The following is an 18,726-nucleotide window of genomic DNA, read 5'->3' as shown; positions in this document are numbered from 1 at the left end:
TACATAACAAAACTAATAAATTTGTACAACCTTTTGATAACAATGAATTATAAAAATATCTTTACACACTGTAATTAGTATAGTATGATAATACTATTGTTTAAAAACAAATTAATCTTCTACAAAATAAGGACCTTCCTAGAGGTCTTAATTTCAAGCATAAGCTACAACAATTGACTATTGGATACTGAAGTTGTATTATAATCAAAGCTACAACGAAGGTGAATGCTAAGTAAATTTTAAAAATATGGGTTTAATAAACACACAGAATTCTTTGTAAATATTTTATTGCATTTCTAAAAATAGCAGAAAAAAATACAATAGCCTATTACAATAAATAGCCTACCATATGAAAGTTAAAAGAATCAATCAAAATCATGGTAATGGGTGAATTTCATTTGTCCGAGTTTTCAACTGTCCGAGTTTGTTAAAAATTACAAAATATTTGAAAAATCATTTGTCCGAGTTTTTATAAATAATTAATAATAATTAGATAAATCAACTGTCCGAGTTTTCAATTGTCCGAGTTTATTAAATTATTTTAAAAAATATCAAAATATCAAGTGTCCGAGTTTTCAACTGTCCGGAGTATGGCTTAAATAATAATAATATTTCGTTAAATCAACTGTCCGAGTTTTTAAATTATTAAAAAAATTTCAAAATATCATTTGTCCGAGTTTTCAACTGTCCGAGTAGGGGCAGCATCAAAATGTGACACTGCGCGCCGAGACTAGCGTGTCTAAAGCGCCTGTTCAGTAGTCGATGTGAACCCCTTCTGTGAAAGAGTCAGGCATTGTGCGAGCCGCGAGAGGCCCTCACGTCGACTTAAGAAAAATTTTATTATTTTTATTATAAGACTAATTTTACAATTTTTAATTATAAAACTAAACTGTCATCACCAAACACAACCAACCAAACTTGCTGATAATATAATAATGATGGCGGGGGTATTTTATATTATCAGCAAGTTTGGTTGGTTGTGTTAGGTGATGAGAGTTTAATTTTATAATTAATAATAGTAAAATTAGTCTTATATAAAAATAAAATAATTTTTTTAATTCGACGTGAGGGGCTCTCGCGGCTCGCACAATGCCTGACTCCTTCACAGAAGGGGTTCACATCGACTTATGAACAGGCGCTTTAGACACGCTAGTCTCGGCGCGCAGTGTCACATTTTGATGTTGTCCCTACTCAGACAGTTGAAAACTCGGACAAATGATATTTTGATATTTTTTAAATAATTTAAAAACTCGGACAAATGAAAACTCGGACAGTTGATTTAACGAAATATTATTATTATTTAAGCCATACTCGGACAGTTGAAAACTCGGACACTTGATATTTCGATATTTTTTAAAATAATTTAATAAACTCGGACAAATGAAAACTCGGACAGTTGATTTATCTAATTATTATTAGTTAATAATAAAAACTCGGACAGTTGAAAACTCGGACAAATGATTTTTCAAATATTTTGTAATTTTATAATTTTATAATTTTATAATAATTTTATAATAATTTTAATTTTATAATAATAATTTAATTTTATAATTTTATAATTTTGTAATACACAAAATGAAATTTTGTAATTTTTAACAAACTCGGACAGTTGAAAACTCGGACAAATGATGTGATCCCATGGTAATAATATATTAGCCTATTCAAACCCCTGTTGACATTTTATCAGACTTGTTTGTACCTCTAGGAACTATTGTAGGGAGGCCTAGTTTTTTAGAAAAATTGACTAAGAATTGCTTAATTTTTAATTTGTAAATAGTTTGAGGATATGAGGTATAAATGAAATTGTATTGTATACTGTAGGTATATATACATAGACTAAGACAGCCATAAAACCTTGCATAACACCAATAATTGATATAAATCTGACGGTTATAATAGCCGAAAATTGGGAAAATTTTAAAATTCTTTTGTAATGCTTTTGAAATTCAGTAATCAAAATATAACAATTTCAGGCTTTGTTTATTATATTTTAACAAAATCTCTACATAACAAATAAAGTCAAATTGTTTCCAAATATTCCAATACATTGTTCTACTAATATTTTGTTCTGTACCTTACAAAGTTGAATATACAGAGTGTTGAAAAAGTCTTAACACACCCACAAATAAATTAAACAGCGTAAGATAAAATTTTGAAACTTCAACATATCATTATATGATGACTTTTCTAGCTTTTTGCAATAAATCAAAATTTTGCACCCTCCCCCTTTAAACGGATAGGGGGCAACTAAAAAATTTCTAATTTTAACATTCATGTTTTTTTGACGTTTATGATGTTAACTCATAATTCAGTTATGCGGTACCTCCTCGGGAGTGGCCTGCTAGAAGTCGGAGAAAAATCATAAATGTATGGATAGGTTAATATGCACATTAAATTAAAGGTCTTAATTAGTAGAATACAATGCCACAAATTTGAGTTCAAAAGAACTGAGTAAAAAATGGCAGCTGTTCTAATATTTAAAATGGCAGATTAAAGATATCTTTGAACGGCTACCATTTTCCACTCGGTTATCCAAGTTCAAATTTGCGGCATTTTATCTTATGCCGTTTAATTTATTTTTGGGTGTGTTAAGACTTTTTCAACACTCTCTATAAAACTTAGATGTTAGTGCATTGTGCATAGCGGGGTTACTTTTCTTATGCTTTAATATATTACATTAAATATTATACTTCAACTCAAATTTAAGTTATACAACAATCCACACAAGCTTTACACGTGATTCTTGACGAAGTGTGGGTCTTTAATAAATATATAAATATAAATTCAATTTAAAAACAAAATTTTTGAAATCTGTAAACAATAAAAATATTTGCAAATTATACACAGATAGAGCCCTTGTTTTATAAATGAAAATATTTAAATACACTGAGGTGTGCTCAGATCAAGTTCAAAAACATCTCGTCTGGTAACAATTAATAGGGCAAAATATTTCAAAAAGCACCTTTTACTTCTGCATAAAAGATAAATAGACACTAACTACCTACAATATGTGTACGCTCAATGTTGGTATTGTGTCTAGTCACCTCAAGGCACCTAAGACATCAATGTGTCAAACAGATGCTCAACCGAGCATTGTGACCAAAAGGCTTTTGAATTCCCCAGTACAATCACTCTGAAATCAAGTAAATATACAAGGAATCAGAATCTCTCACTCCCTATTTCAGTCACTTTAAAATAGGATTTTATTTTAGTTGCAGACAATGTCTAAGGCTTATAAAGTTGTGAGGTATAGAAAATGAGTAAGAAAAAAAGAATAAAAACTGGTGTATGGGCCTACCTAAACCTGGTGTAGGGGCCTACCTAAACCTGCATTTGTGTTGTGTGTAGGGGCCTACCTAAACCTGCATTTGTGTTGTGTGTAGGGGCCTACCTAAACCTGCATTTGTGTTGTTGCATTTGTGTTGTATGTAGGGGCCTACCTAAACCTGCATTTGTGTTGTGTGTAGGGGCCTACCTAAACCTGGTGTAGGGGCCTACCTAAACCGGCATTTGTGTTGTGTGTAGGGGCCTACCTAAACCTGGTGTAGGGGCATACCTAAACCTGCATTTGTGTTGTGTGTAGGGGCCTACCTAAACCTGCATTTGTGTTGTAAGGGGATTTTGCTTGTATAAAAGTAATAATGTGGACTATATTGGTTGTGTTTGATAATAACTACTAGCATTTTACATAAGTATCAAATTTGATAAAAAAAAACACAAATCTTAAAAAAAGAATAGTAAAATAAAAACTAATGATAAAAAATATAGCCTATAAAAGTGCACATTTGTTCATTTTGGTTTCAAATTTGGTAACAATTGAAGTTACAAGTTCATTATAATCAGAACCAGAAAACCCCTTCTTTTGTTGTTGCTTAATCCATCTCAAATCAAATTGTCTTAAATTAATGTACTTCCATAACAATGTTAAGTAAGATATTTTGTCTTTAATTTTATTTTATTTTTGCAATAACATAAAATTTTTTTACCTGTTAGCTTAGTTCCTTATTTTAACAACTCATCTAATACATCACAAAAGAAAAATGTGTCAGCTACAAGGGATAGACAACTTTCTGGCACTTATCATAGAGTTGTTAATATAGCTCTGAACAATAAATATCTATAAAATATCACCAATACTAACAAAGATATATATTACATACAACTATAAAAGTAACAAGTTTTTGTGCTATAAGGCCTAATAGTGAAAGCCATGCATGCAGCTGCGTTTAGGAGACCAAAAGTAGCAACAGGCGTTTGTAATCGCCCGACGTGTCCCCCTAAAACCAAAACCAAGGAAAATTAATATAATAAAGGTTAATAGTTCATCATAAGGATAGGCAAACGTGCAAAATTTTAACATAAAAAGTTTTCTAATTCTCTTTTATCAGCTAATTCTAAGGAGAATGATACATCAGAAGTAACTAGTGTGAAAAATAGATTTATTATAAAAGCAGTCAAGCAAACTTTAAACAAATAATTGAAACTGAATGTATAGAACCAGTACTATAGGCATGTGCTTAAACCCAGAAGTTCTTCGATTAGATGTTCTTTTTAGTAGACTATTCTTATTAAAAGCTTTTTGAAATCCCCTCCACAGTCATTCTGCAAAAAACCAATTTTTGATTGTAAAAACTGTTGCAAAAGAACATTTTTAAATTTTGGTTGTTAGTCTAAATTAATTACTGCCATACTATTCAATTAGGCCAGTCAGTGTGTTAGTGTGTAAGCAATAGAAGATATTACACAGTGATTAAAATTGTTGAATATTATCGATGTTTTTTACTGCAGAACCACTTACTTATTAACAAAGAAAGATGCGTGTTTGAATCTTTCCCATTTAATAGAAGTAAATGATTAGTGTAAAAATATTTTATGGATGAAAGGAAGAATACGCCAAGTATGCAGTTTTAATTCCACCTGACCTAGGACATAGAAAATCGCTTCATCAACTGTCCTCAAAGCACAGGAAACACGATGAGCAAAGTTCTTCATCTACATCTCAAATGTTGTAAAAAAATTAATACTTTAAGAGATTTAAAAATTAACAGCAATGGTTGTAATAATTTGTATGTTTTATGTAGGAAAAAGTGATGCATGGTGGAAGGAAAATACATAGGTGTGTGTTCCCGTCATATGTTGACGTCACTCAGATTGCAAACACCATTTTACCATTTACAAAAATTATAAAAACAATAAAAATCAAGTCAAAACAAATATATTCTTATATGGCAATACAATCACCTGATTTTTTCCTGCAATCTGGGTGACTCAGCATATGACGGGAAGCACACCTATGTATTTTCCTTCCACCATGAAAGTGATGATTTTGTAAAGCATTCTAAAGCCATAGTTTTAAGCAGTAATTAGATTCAATATTTAGTTATGCAATGATGTATAATACCTTTTGATAGAGCAGTAATATTATTGAGTAAAACTACGGTAAACAAATAAATTCAATACCGGTAATTGTACAAATTTACAGTGCTTTAGCAAGCTTGTTAAAAACACATACAGTGAAAAAAAACTCTACAGTACATATCATTAATTTATAAGAATTTGTGCATACATGGGAGAACAAATTTAGTAGCATAGGTATTTATGATCAATTACCTACTGCTTTTTAACCGCAAGGAAGGGAAATGATAATAAATACTTATAAGATTTAAAACAAAAAACATGGGGCGCATGCTAATTTACTATTATTATCTTCACCTATTGAACTATATTATTATGCCCCACGTTTTTAATTTTAAATCTTACAAGTATTTATTCTCCCCACATATTTATAAATTATTTTCTACTTTTTAGTCTTTAATGTCTAAATATGTTAAATATATTTTATATGGCCTGTTAATAAATAACCAAAACCTTTCAGTTTCATTTTTCTACGTAATTAGATTTTTGTTTGCAGTTCTAACTGCAGTATCCTTTAGGCCAGGAATAAACTATTTACAAAATTTGAAGAAAATCGTCGGAGCCGTTTTTGAGATCTTGGTGCAAGCATGCATACATACATACATACAAGCAAACATTGCTCTTATTAGAGTATTGGATTTTGATCAAAACTTGGCGGATTTATTTATTTCATACTAAGCTATTGATATTTTAATAAAAAACACACTTTATTAGTTTCCCTGTAGCAGCTAACCTAGGTACTCGTTAAACATAAATGTTTAATTTAATAGATTAATCGAAAATCTATCCAGGCAAATGGAAATTTGCTTAGTCGGAAATATGAAAATTAAATGATATAATATTGCTTTGTTATCTATTTGTGAGATATGTTTCAAGTCTCTAGCTCATCAGGAAGTTAGTTTAAAATTTATTGCAAAATTTGTACCGGACAAGAAAGCGAGCTAATAAAAACAAGCCCATAGGGCGTAGCCCAAGGGAAATATGAAAATTAAATTATATAATACTAGCAGACCCGTCCTTCGTACGGGGTTGGCAAATAATATTACAAAAACTCAGGTATCAAACAAAATTAGTCATAATTATAACACTCTTTCTCAATCTCAAATTGATAGACACAATCTAGAATTTTATAAAAAGAAAACAAAATTCACAGGAAATGAATTTATGTCCCATCTTTCAAAAACACTTCTAACTGAAAATGATACAAAAAAGTTTAAAAATTGTCTGAAACAGTATTTGATTAAAACTGCCCCTTATTCTCTTGAAGAGTTTTGGGAGAACAAATAAAATAAATATTCTGTCTTATTTTTAGTTCAATGTAAAACATTTTATTTTGTAAGATCTGATTCTATTCCTGTACAATTGTACTTAAATGAATAAAGGATATTTTGATTGATTGATTGATTGAATAAGTATAAAATTCTTATTGCAGTTATACCCGATCTTTGCGTTTGCGATGTGAGAAAACACAGTTTGAGAAAATTTGCTTCCTCAAATTTACGGTATGCGATAGTATTACACATCTACCATAGCCATAATGTTCTACTACTTCACCTACACAATAGAGAAAGATAGATTATTAAAAATTCGCAAAATATCATAAATTATTCATGAAATTAAAAACATAAACATAACTGTAAACAATCCTACTTTGACAGTTCTCATTGTGTATCACAGTTTTTTGTTGCTGCTTAGTTCAAATTAGCTGTTTTCATAAATTATGAAAAAAAATAATATTGCTGCACCCTGTTGGTAAATCTTATAAATTTTTAATGCTTTTGCATATCATAGAACCAGCTCTTTTAGTTGAAACAGATGGCTAAATTCTTTAATTCCCTTTAAATATGAATACTCATAAGGTTAACATGAGGAACTGCAGAGCCACTGGGATTTTAGAGCCCAAAAGGATTTTTGAGATAAGAATATGCCTATATGTTAATCGGGAATGTGAGCTACATCATGCCAAATTTTAGCCCAATCCGACCAGTATTTTTCGTGTTTACTTGTCACAAACATACATACATCCATACATCCAAACTGTGCTGTTGCAATGTGAGAAGACACGGTCTAAGAAAATTTGCTTCCCAAAATTTACGGTATGCTATAGTATTATACATCTACCATAGCCATAATGTTCTACCACTTCACCTACACAATAGAGAAAGATAGATTATTTAAAATTCGCAAAATATCACAAATTATTCATGAAATTAAAAACATAACCATGCTGTAAACAATCCTACTTTGACAGTTCTCATTGCGTATCACAATGTTTTGTTGCTGCTTAGTTCGAATTAGCTGATTTCATAAAAAATGAAAAAAATAATAGTGCTGCACCCTGTTGGTAAATCTTATAAATTTTTAATTGCATATCATAGAACAAACTCTTTTTGTTGAAACAGCTGGTTAAATTCTTTAATTCCCTTTAAATATGAATACTCATAAGGTTAACATGGGGAACTGCAGAGCCACTGGGGCGGAGCCCAAAAGGATTTTTGAGATAAGAATATGCCTATATGTTAATCGGGAATGTGAGCTATCATCATGCCAAATTACAGCCCAATCCGACCAGTATTTTTCGTGTTTACTTCTCACAAACATACATACATCCAAACTTTCTCATTTATAATATTATATAATATTAGTAGGATTATTAGTAGGATTGCATTGTCATTTATTTGTGCGCTATGTTTCAAAAGTTTCAAGTCTCTATAGCTCATTGGGAAGTTATTTTAAAATTGATTGCAAAATTTGTACCGGACAAGAAAGGGAGCTAATAAAAACGTTTTAAAATTGGGGAAAAGGCCAAGCAATTTCTTCACATAGGACCAAATTTAGTGTCTTTGTTAAAGTAATGTGCACAGGTAGAGCATCTACATAAAAAATAACGATATGGCTTAGGTATGAAACCGTACTAATCTTTTGTGGACATCCTGTATTTTAATATATTAGCATCTTTTATTGACCTAGTATTTTACCATTCTAGTAAATTAAAACAAACAATTTATTATGTCAAAGTCATGGTTAATGTAGAACTTTTCAGTAATTTTTTCAGGTAAGTTCATTAGTAAAATTTTGTTTTTAAGTGTATTGGAGAGATTATTATTTGATTTATTCAACTAATAATTTTACTAGGTGGCGTTCGCAAAGGCATCCAAAAAATTGAGCGGAGTCATCAAGGGTTCATATTATATTGTTTTTGTCATACTGCAGTAAAAACAGTCGTTTTAATGCATGCGTTGCGGGTCTAAAGTAGCATTTTTACTCTTTAGGGAGTAAAAATCGTTTTTAACCTCTATGGAGTAAACATCAGCTGTTGTCAACTCAGTTGGAAATTTCGATTGTAAACGATTGAATGTATCAAAAAAATGTATTGATTCGTGCGTCATAATCATTTTAACCTACAGTCTACAGTCTCTTCCCATAGCATTTTAGCATTGCAGATACATTAATCCATTCCCACACTCAACACTGCTCACCTTTACTACTTCACCACCCCCTACGTCGTGGACCTGTTTCCCTCTCTTCCAATAGCTTTTTAGGATTGCAGATACGTTAATGTATTTGCTAAAGACAGTTCCCACACTCTGCACTGCTAGCCTTACTACTTCCTTCACCATTTCCTACGTCATAGACCTGTTTCCTTCCCTTCTCATAGCATTTTAGGATTGAAGATACATTAATCTAACTACCACAGACGGTTCTCACACTATGCTCATACTTTACTACTTCATAAGCCACTTCCTACGTCGTGGACCTGTTTTTATCACTTTCCATAAAATTGTATTAGTTTAGATACGTTAATCTAATCGCCTCAAACATTCCCCACACTCCGCACTGCTAGCCTTTACTACTTCTTTCACCATTTTCTATGTCGTGGGGATGCTTCCATCCCTTCTCATAGCATTTCAGCATTGCAAATACATTAATCTAACTGCTACAAACGGTTTCCAGTTCCAACACTCCACACTGCTCACCTTACTACTTCCTTAACCTCTTCCTACGTCTGGACCTGTTTCCCTCTCTTCCCATAGCATTGTAAGATTGTAGAGACCTTAATCTAATCGTCATACACAGTTCCCACACTCCGGACAGCTTGCCTTGACTACTTCCTTCACCACTTCCTACGTCACGGACCTGTTTTCTCCCTTTCCATAGCATTTTAGAATTGTAGATACCTTAATCTAATCGTCATAAACAGTTCCCACACTCCGGACTGCTCGCCTTTACTACTTCAATCACCACTTCCTACGTCACGGACCTGTTTTCTCCCTTTCCATAGCATTTTAAAATTGCAGATACCTTAATCTAATCGTCATAAACAGTTCCCACACTCCGGACAGCTCGCCTTGACTACTTCCTTCACCACTTCCTACGACCCGGACTAGTTTTCCTCCCTTCCCATAGCATCATAGGATTGCAGATACCTTAATCTAATCGTCACAAACAGTTCTCACAGTCCGGAATGCTTGCCTCTACTACTTCCTTCACCACTCCCTACGTCACGTACCTGTTTCCCTCTCTTACCATAGCATCATAGGATTGCAAATACCTTAATCTAATGGTCATAAACAGATCCCACACTTCGAACAGCTCGCCTTTACTACTTCTTTCACCACTTCCTACGTCGCAGACCTGTTTTCCTCCCTTCCTATAGAATTTTAGGATTGCAGATACTTTAATATAATTGTTATAAACAGTTTCCATACTCCAGGCTGCACACCTTTACTACTTCCTTCACCACTTCCTAAGTCACGGACCTCAAGCTAGTGTCGTCATTTGATTATATTTATGATCCATACCGTTTCTGTTCTAATATCTGTGGAATAATGCTATCAGCTATTTCTTTATCTACTGCATTCAAAAGCCAACAGCTGATCATATGTCTTTGTTTATGTGTCAAATACTGCTTCCATAAGGATTACATTGAATCTTTGAGACCCAGTGGGGCGGATTCCTGAGAGACTTTTTTAACGCCATATAGATGTTGGCACTCACCGGTATGTTCTTTATCACCATGCAAAATTTGAAAACGATTGATTCAGCCGTCTAGGAGGAGTTTGCATATTACGAAATGCATAAGAGTCGACGTATAAGAGCTTCGCTCAACTAGGTGGCGTTCGCAGATGCATCCACAAAATTGAGCGGAGTCATCAATGGTTCACATTATATTGTTTTTGTCATAATGCAGTAAAAACAGTCGTCATTGGTGCATGCGTTGCGGGTCTAAAGTAGCATTTTTACTCTTTAGGAAATAAAATTCGTTTTTAGCCTCTATGGAGTAAAACTCAGCTGTTGTCAACTCAGTTGTAAATTTATATTGTAAACGATTGAATACGTATCGAAATATGTAACGATTTGTGCTTCATAATCATTTTAACTTACAGTCTACAGTCTCTTCCCATAGCATTTTAGCATTGCAGATACATTAATCCATTCCCACACTCAACACTGCCCACCTTTACTACTTCCTTCACCACCCCCTACGTCGTGGAGCTGTTTCCCTCTCTTCCCATAGCATTTTAGGATTGCAGATACATTAATGTAATTGCCAAAGACAGTTCCCACACTCTGCACTGCAAGCCTTACTACTTCCTTCACCATTTCCTACGTCATAGACCTGTTTCCTTCCCTTCTCCTAGCATTTAAGTATTAGATACATTTATCTAACTGCCCAAACGGTTCCCTCACTCTGCACTGCCAGCCTTTACTACTTCTTTCTTATTTTTTTTTTTTTTTTACTTCCTTCACCACTTCCTACGTCGTGGGGCCTGTTTCCTTCCATTCTCATAGCATTTTAGGATTGAAGATACATTAATCTAACTGCCACAGACGGTTCTCACAATATGTTCATACTTTACTACTTCCTAAGCCACTTCCTGCATCGTGGACCTGTTTTCATCACTTTCCATAGCATTTTATTATTTTAGATACGTTAATCTAATTGCCACAAACATTGCCCACACTCCGCACTGCTAGCCTTTACTACTTCTTTCACCATTTTATATGTCGTGGACATGCTTCCATCCCTACTCATAGCATTTCAGCATTGCAGATACATTAATCTAACTGCTACAAACGGTTTCCAGTTCCCAAACTCCACACTGCTCACCTTACTACTTCCTTCGCCTCTTCTTACGTCACAGACCTGTTTCCCTCTCTTCCCATAGAATTTTAAGATTGTAGATACCAAGATACCTTAAACTAATCGTCATAAACAGTTCCCACACTCCGAAAAACTTGCCATTACTGCTTCCTTCATCACTTCCTACGTCACGGACCTGTTTACCTCCCTTCCCTTAGCATTATTGGAATGCAAATACCTTAATCTATTGGTCATAAACAGATCCCACACTCCGGACAGCTCACCTTGACTACTTCCTTCACCACTTCCTACGTCGCGGACCTGTTTTCCTCCCTTCCCATAGCATTTTAGGATTGCAAATACCTTAATCTAATGGTCATAAACAAATCCCATACCCCGAACAGCTCGCCTTTACTACTTCCTTCACCACTTGCTACGTCGCGGACCTGTTTCCTTCCCTTCCAATAGCATTTTAGGATTGCAGATACCTTAATCTAATTGTCATAAACAGTTTGACACTCCGGACAGCTTGCCTTGACTACTTCCTTCACCACTTCCTACGTCGCGGACCCGTTTTCCTCCCTTCCCATAGAATTTTAGGAATGCAGATACCTTAATCTAATCGTCATAAAGAGTTTCCACACTCCGGACAGCTCACCTTGACTACTTACTTCACTACTTCCTACGTCGCGGACCCGTTTTCCTCCCTTCCCATAGAATTTTAGGAATGTAGATACCTTAATCTAATCGTCATAAACAGTCCCCACACTCCGGACAGCTCGCCTTTACTACTTCCTTCACCACTTCCTACGTCGCAGACCTGTTTTCCTCCCTTCCCATAGCATTTTAGGATTGCAAATACCTTAATCTAATGGTCATAAACAGATCCCATACCCCGAACAGCTCGTCTTTACTACTTCCTTCACCACTTCCTACGTTGCGGATTTGTTTCCTTCCCTTCCAATAGCATTTTAGGATTGCACATACCTTAATCTAATTGTCATAAACAGTTCCTACACTCCGGACAGCTCGCATTGACTACTTCCTTCACCACTTCCTACGTCGCGGACCCGTTTTCCTCCCTTCCCATAGAATTTTAGGAATGCAGATACCTTAATCTAATCGCCATAAACAGTTCCCACACTCCGGGCAGCCCGCCTTGTCTACTTCCTTCACCACTTCCTACGTCGCGGACCCGTTTTCCTCCCTTCCCATAGCATTTTAGGAATGCAGATTCCTTAATCTAATCGTCATAAACAGTTCCCACACTCCAGACTGCTCACCATTACTACTTCCTTTGCCACTTCTTACGTCACGAACCTCAAGCTAGTGTCGCCATTTGATTATATTTATGATCCATACCACCGTTTATGTTCTAATATCTGTGGAAAAATGCTATCAGCTATTTATTTATCTACTGCATTCAAAAGTCAACAGCTGATCATATGTCTTTGTTAATGTGTCAAATACTGCTTCCATAAGGATTACATTGAAACTTTGAGACCCAGTGGGGCGGATTCCTGAGAGACTTTTTTAACGCCATATAGATGTTGGCACTCACCGATATGGTCATTATCACCATGCAAAATTTGAAAATGATTGATTCAGCCGTCTAGGAGGAGTTTGCGTATTACGAAATGCATAAAAGTCGACGTATAAGAGCTTCGCTCGCTCCGCTCAATAAAGGATTTTGCAATCATATAGTTTGACGGTTGGTACTAAAATTGGAAAATAAAATTCCCTGACTTTTCCAGATTTTTCAGACTGATATTATACTTTTCCAGGTACACCGTAAGTCAATATCGACTAATCAAAATCAATAAATATTATAAACAAAATTTAATATTTAACTTATTTTTAATCACTTACAAACAACACTTGTTTCAAACTATATACATATCCGACTCCTTTTCCGTACCGATAACTATCTATATAAAAATGTGCATCAGTGCTTATATCGTTCTTTTTGCCATTAGTCATCACCCTGACAAAAATATGTAGAGTAAAATTTAGCATATCTGTAAAAAGGTAGTCTTTAAGGAGAAATTCCAGAACTTGTTCATAATTCCCTACCTTTTCCAGACCAACCAAATTCCCTGACTTTTCCAGGTTTTCCCTGACCCTACCAACCCTGTTATTTTTGTATATCCATTACAAAACACTAAAACAGGCTAGCATCTGTCTTTGACTAAAGATGTTTTAAAGTCAATGCTGTTACTTATTGACTACATTACGGTATGCAAGCAACTATGATGAATGTTTTATTTTAGGATATAATTTATTTATCAATTAGAAATGTATAATCATTGACTATTGAATGGTGTACACACTATAGAATGTACATGGAACTGATTGCCTGTTTTTTACATGTCTAGTTACGAGTCCATGCTCCCTGATCATAATTTGGGTCGAGGAGCGTGCAGTAGCACTTTGCTACATCGACAGGGTTTAACAACAAATTTGTGCCTCTCTTTTAAATTTTCAACTTTGAAAATCCCAAACTTCTGATTACTTATAATTGAATGAAAAGAGACACAACATTTTCGCTGCACACTTAATTCAAAACTAAGTATACCGGGTACAAACTTCCGCTGATGTAGACACTACCAAAAAGCCAAAAACCTTTAACAGTTTTGTAAAAATTCAATGAGCTGAAAGTTTCTTTGGTCCTTTCACCTGTTAAAATTGTTTGTAAGTTTAGAAGAATATCACAGTTCTCATAGGTCATCAATGTATTACGGTGTTTTAATTCAAACTTGAAAATTAAAAATCTAGTCAAATGAGAGAGCACTGCAGCTGTCAACATATCCCAGGATGCCAGATATCCCAACATAACACACTGTCTTTGACTCTCCTACAAATCAATTAATTTATCTGAATCATTATAATCAGGGCTTTGAAGCTTTGCTTGATTTTTCATTCATCTATCGCCTATTTTATACCTTATTAAAATTACTTTTATCTAAAGTTTATAAGGATTAGAACAATAAAATAATTCACAACAAATCTTTAAAACTTTAATTATTAAAGTTACATCGCCCACTGGCAGAGAATAACAAACTAATTATAGGTACTTTAAACAATATAAATATCTAATACTTATCAACTTGGAGATATACCATGTGTTCAAAAAGTTTGGCAATGCCTTAATATTTTTCTTATTAATAAATGCAGAACAATTAAACTCTAGAATTACGTCCTTAATGTAGTTACTGACTTGTTGGTAATTTAAACCGTAATTTTTGCTTTGGGGGACGTCCTGTGGAAGAAGTCTAGAAAAACTTAAATATTTAAAAATTAAGAATAGGTCAAATTATACCTCATTTTAAATGACTATATTAGAGAAACACATTGCCGCAAACCTGACTGAAAAAGGACTATTCGTTTCGAAATAGCAGCCTCTAAAAGTTTTTTAACTTTAATTTAGCAGATGTTAATAGACAGAAGTGAATACTCAACTGTGTTGCTTATGATAGTGTTTTAACTTAGATAAATACACAGCTGGAGTGTAGAGGGACGGAAATATCACTAACAATCAATTTAGTTGTTGAAAAAAATTTTTATTAATAAAAAAAAAAATAAGTTGTTGCCAGACTTTTTGAACACCCGGTATATATAACAATATGAGCTTCTTGGCCAAATGTTCTCATACTTCAATACTGTCTCTACATTGTCTTTAACTGGTGTAGAATTACAGTTTGTATATAAAAATAGTTTACATACAACTTTGACTGTCTTTTTCAAAAATTTTCAAAGTGAATGTACTAAGTTAAATGTTGTTGACAAGATATCTCAAAAAAACTTTACTTAACATCAAAATTCATGGCAATCTAGTATTGATTAAAAACTATTTACATTAAAACTGTTTTGTGTAGTTAAGAGTTGATAACAGTACAATATTTTGAAACATTTTGGATATAAATTTTGATCGAGATAAGAGTACCCTCAGTCTGCAAAATCCTTGTTTTTTTTTAAATTTGTTCATAAATAGCTACGATACTAATACTGTTGCTAACTACATATCTAAATAAATATAATATAATTACAGTACACTCCCGATAAACTGGGATTATTGGGACCGAGACTACCTGGGTTACCAAGTATATCAGATAACACAGAGGTCGCTTAGATTTTAAGTATTTTAAACTGGTGATGGGTTGGTACTTCACGTCAAATGTCGGTTCCGCCGGTTTTTGGCAAAAGAACCAGAACCGAGAACCGATGGTGATATGTCGGTATAAAATTACTGTGGTACTTATAATTATGTCGGGCTGCAGTATAAAATTACTCTTTGTTTGATCTTGAGCTACACTTAACACAATCACAATCATGTCAACATTAAAACATCGTATTGACAAAGGCTGACAAAAGGCGATGTAAGTTGGTAAAACCCGAGCAAAAATGCTACTCCTGGGCCTCATGTTCAACTCATGTTCATGTTCAGTAGATGTCTCAACCCCCTTGTCAACGGTTGGCAGCCAAGGATAATACAAGATAATACTGTGTGATGTTCTTCAAATAAAGATTATTTGTAAGTTAAAATTATAGTTGTAATAATTATTTCAAGTTTTAATTTTTACAAATCACAAATTAATTGCTATTTTTACTTTAAACATAACATACAATAATAACCTAATTATTGTTTGCCAAACAAAAACTTACAGTATAGATATTCAGTCCTAAAACAACCTTGTATAACCCAAGAGCTCGGACAACCGGGGCTCGGATAATTGCGAGTGTACTGCATTCAATAAATGCAATTAGTAACAAAAAATATTAGTTTTAGTCTTAACATAAAAACAGCAAAACTGACTTATATTTTTATATAATTGTAGAACTGAATTGACGTGAACGTTGATCTTCTCATATGATCAAAGTATGGAAAAGATATTTGGATGCTGAAGTACAATCACTCTGAGAACATAGACAACAGAACATTGGCACTCAAGTATAACTCCTGTATTTATGGTATGAAACAATCTGATTCTGAAGCTAACGGAAATGGCATAAGCTAACTGGTGGCACATGCTGCCACCTTGTGATATCCTAGGAAAAATATATGGTATGACTTAACAAGAAGTATCTAGTGCAGAGGCCTTGCGAGTGGTTAGTTTGAAGGCACAGTTTAAAGCTTTGATTGTTATGAGACCAGTGCAACCAGAAGACGCTTGAAATCTCCGCTACAGTCATCCTAAGGCAAGACAAACAATCTTGATAGTAATACTAATTAAGGAAAATTGTAGTAATGAAAAATAAGTATTATACTTATACTATTTTACATGTATTTCTGTCTATTAGTAAAGCTTATGCCAAAATGAAACTAATGGCAAATATATATAGCTACCTTCAGAATTCATAGGTATAATACTTACATGTATTGAAAACATTCATGCGCTTTTTATTTCTTATTAAATTAAATGAGGGGATCTTTGATATTACTAAACTGGGATAGAAATTTAAAAACATAGCAATAATGAGTGAAAGACATGATCTACACTTTGGTAATAGATTTTTAATAATTTTCATGTTTTTATAGAGCTTATAGAAATACAAACAACATGGTTGATCTCCATAGTGTGCATATATACTGTGGTGTGTATGAGCGCAATTATTTATACTGACATATAATCTTGGTATAAGAGAATTTAAACTAATAGGCTTAAATAAACAGCTTAAAAATTCAATATTTACGTAGGCCTCATGATGGGTTAGCCTCTGGATCAAGATATAGCAATAGCAATATTAAAAATGTTTAGAATACCTGTTGCATAAATAACGACAGCTGTTTTAGGCTGCTAAGAGCACATCTTCAGGTTAAACGTTAAAACACTATTCTCATTGATGTATGAGGTTGTCAGCATTAGGCCGGTGACACACTATCTCATTTGGCGGGATGATTCAAACTCATGGGAGCTGTCACATTGATGCGGTTGCGGCGCGTCGACGGGATCCACTGCAAGGTGCTGCGGCGTGGTGGGACGACGGGATGAAAAGATAAATACATGCAGTTAAATGAGAGCTGTCACACTGTCCTGTTTTGCCGCGCGCGTTTAGCATGTTCGGCACGGACAAGTTTATCGAATGTGTCCACGATCTATCTGCACTGTGGAATAAACACCTTCAAGAGTATTCTGATAGGACTGAGCATGAGAAATGTTGGAATTTAGTTGGAGAATAGATGTTCAGCGACTGGTTGGAGATTGAATTAAAGGTGTAAGATGCTAGAGTTATTGTTAATCTTTCTTCAGCACTGATTGAAATCCTGAATTGTATACTGATCTTTGTTAAATGTGGCCTCAAAACACCCAGCAGCTCATCAAGAGATGCGATAGACATTCTATAAGAATTTAAAAACGTGCGAGGATAATGTTGTCGCTATCAACAGTGCACTGCATGTGATGCTCGCGCTCTTCACTCGAAATATGTTGCAGTAGAACGTGACAAGTGTGACATGGAAATGTCAATGCGGTAAAAACGCATCCCGCTAAACTGCATCCTGCTAAACCGCATAGTGTGTCACCGGCCTTAGTGTAATCTCTATAAATAAACTTGGCCAAGTAGTCCAAACACAAGCAGGCCGTTTTTGACCCTGTCGGCGCCCTAGGCAAAACTAATAGTAGCGCCCCTTTGGAATATATACTACGGGGTGTCAAACCAACCGGCAAAGCCGGGAATTATGCGTAAGTTTTTTTGAACCGGGAATTTTGTATTTCTGCCTGGAATTTTCAACTTACCGCGATCGTGCATGACAACAATGACATTTCCGTGACCGTAGGAGACGATAATACGTCTACACACGGCCTCGAGGGATGGTAAGAATTTTCCACGATCGCAGAAGACGATGATGATATCTACAGAGCCGCAAGGGATGATCAGAATATTGCCGCGATCAGGAAAGACCATGGTAATGTGCACACAACCGCGGGAAACAGCAAGAATTTTTCCATAGGACTGCGGTAGATACAATAATGATTTCTACACGGCGGGGATGATCAGAATTTATTCTCATTCGTGGAAGACGATGATCTCCACATGGCTGACGGAGATTATAACCATTTTGTGGCGGGAGCCGATTACAATGTCCAGACGACCGCAGGGGACAATATAATGATGTCTTCACGGCGCAAGTGGTGATGAGAATTTGACCGTGCTCGCGCATGATGATCATAATGTCAACACGATCGCAGTAAAAAATCTGAATTTTGCCTCATTTGCAGTACACAATA

The 18,726-nt window shown here is 34.5% G+C and overlaps 1 protein-coding gene across 11 annotated transcripts in view; it reads right to left on the bottom strand.

The window, feature by feature from the left end:
* Window positions 1-270: 270 nt before the first annotated feature.
* Window positions 271-18,726, bottom strand: part of LOC128984186 (annexin B9-like) — a 281,946-nt gene continuing 263,490 nt past the window's right edge. For 3 of the 11 annotated variants that reach the window (XM_054403524.1, XM_054403510.1, XM_054403482.1), the window contains one exon: window positions 271-4,277. In XM_054403524.1, coding sequence (XP_054259499.1) covers window positions 4,227-4,277 — 51 coding nt within the window. In that variant the 3' untranslated portion in view covers window positions 271-4,226. The other 8 variants (XR_008489985.1, XR_008489986.1, XR_008489984.1 and 5 more) reach the window with 8 other exon arrangements.

The sequence above is a fragment of the Macrosteles quadrilineatus genome, unplaced genomic scaffold, assembly GCF_028750875.1.
Source record: "Macrosteles quadrilineatus isolate MER2022 unplaced genomic scaffold, UCM_ALF_1.0 Scaffold_1__1_contigs__length_201487025, whole genome shotgun sequence".
NCBI lineage: Eukaryota > Metazoa > Arthropoda > Insecta > Hemiptera > Cicadellidae > Macrosteles > Macrosteles quadrilineatus.
Note: the sequence above shows the minus strand (reverse complement) of the source record. Positions and strands in the feature narration are given on the sequence as shown.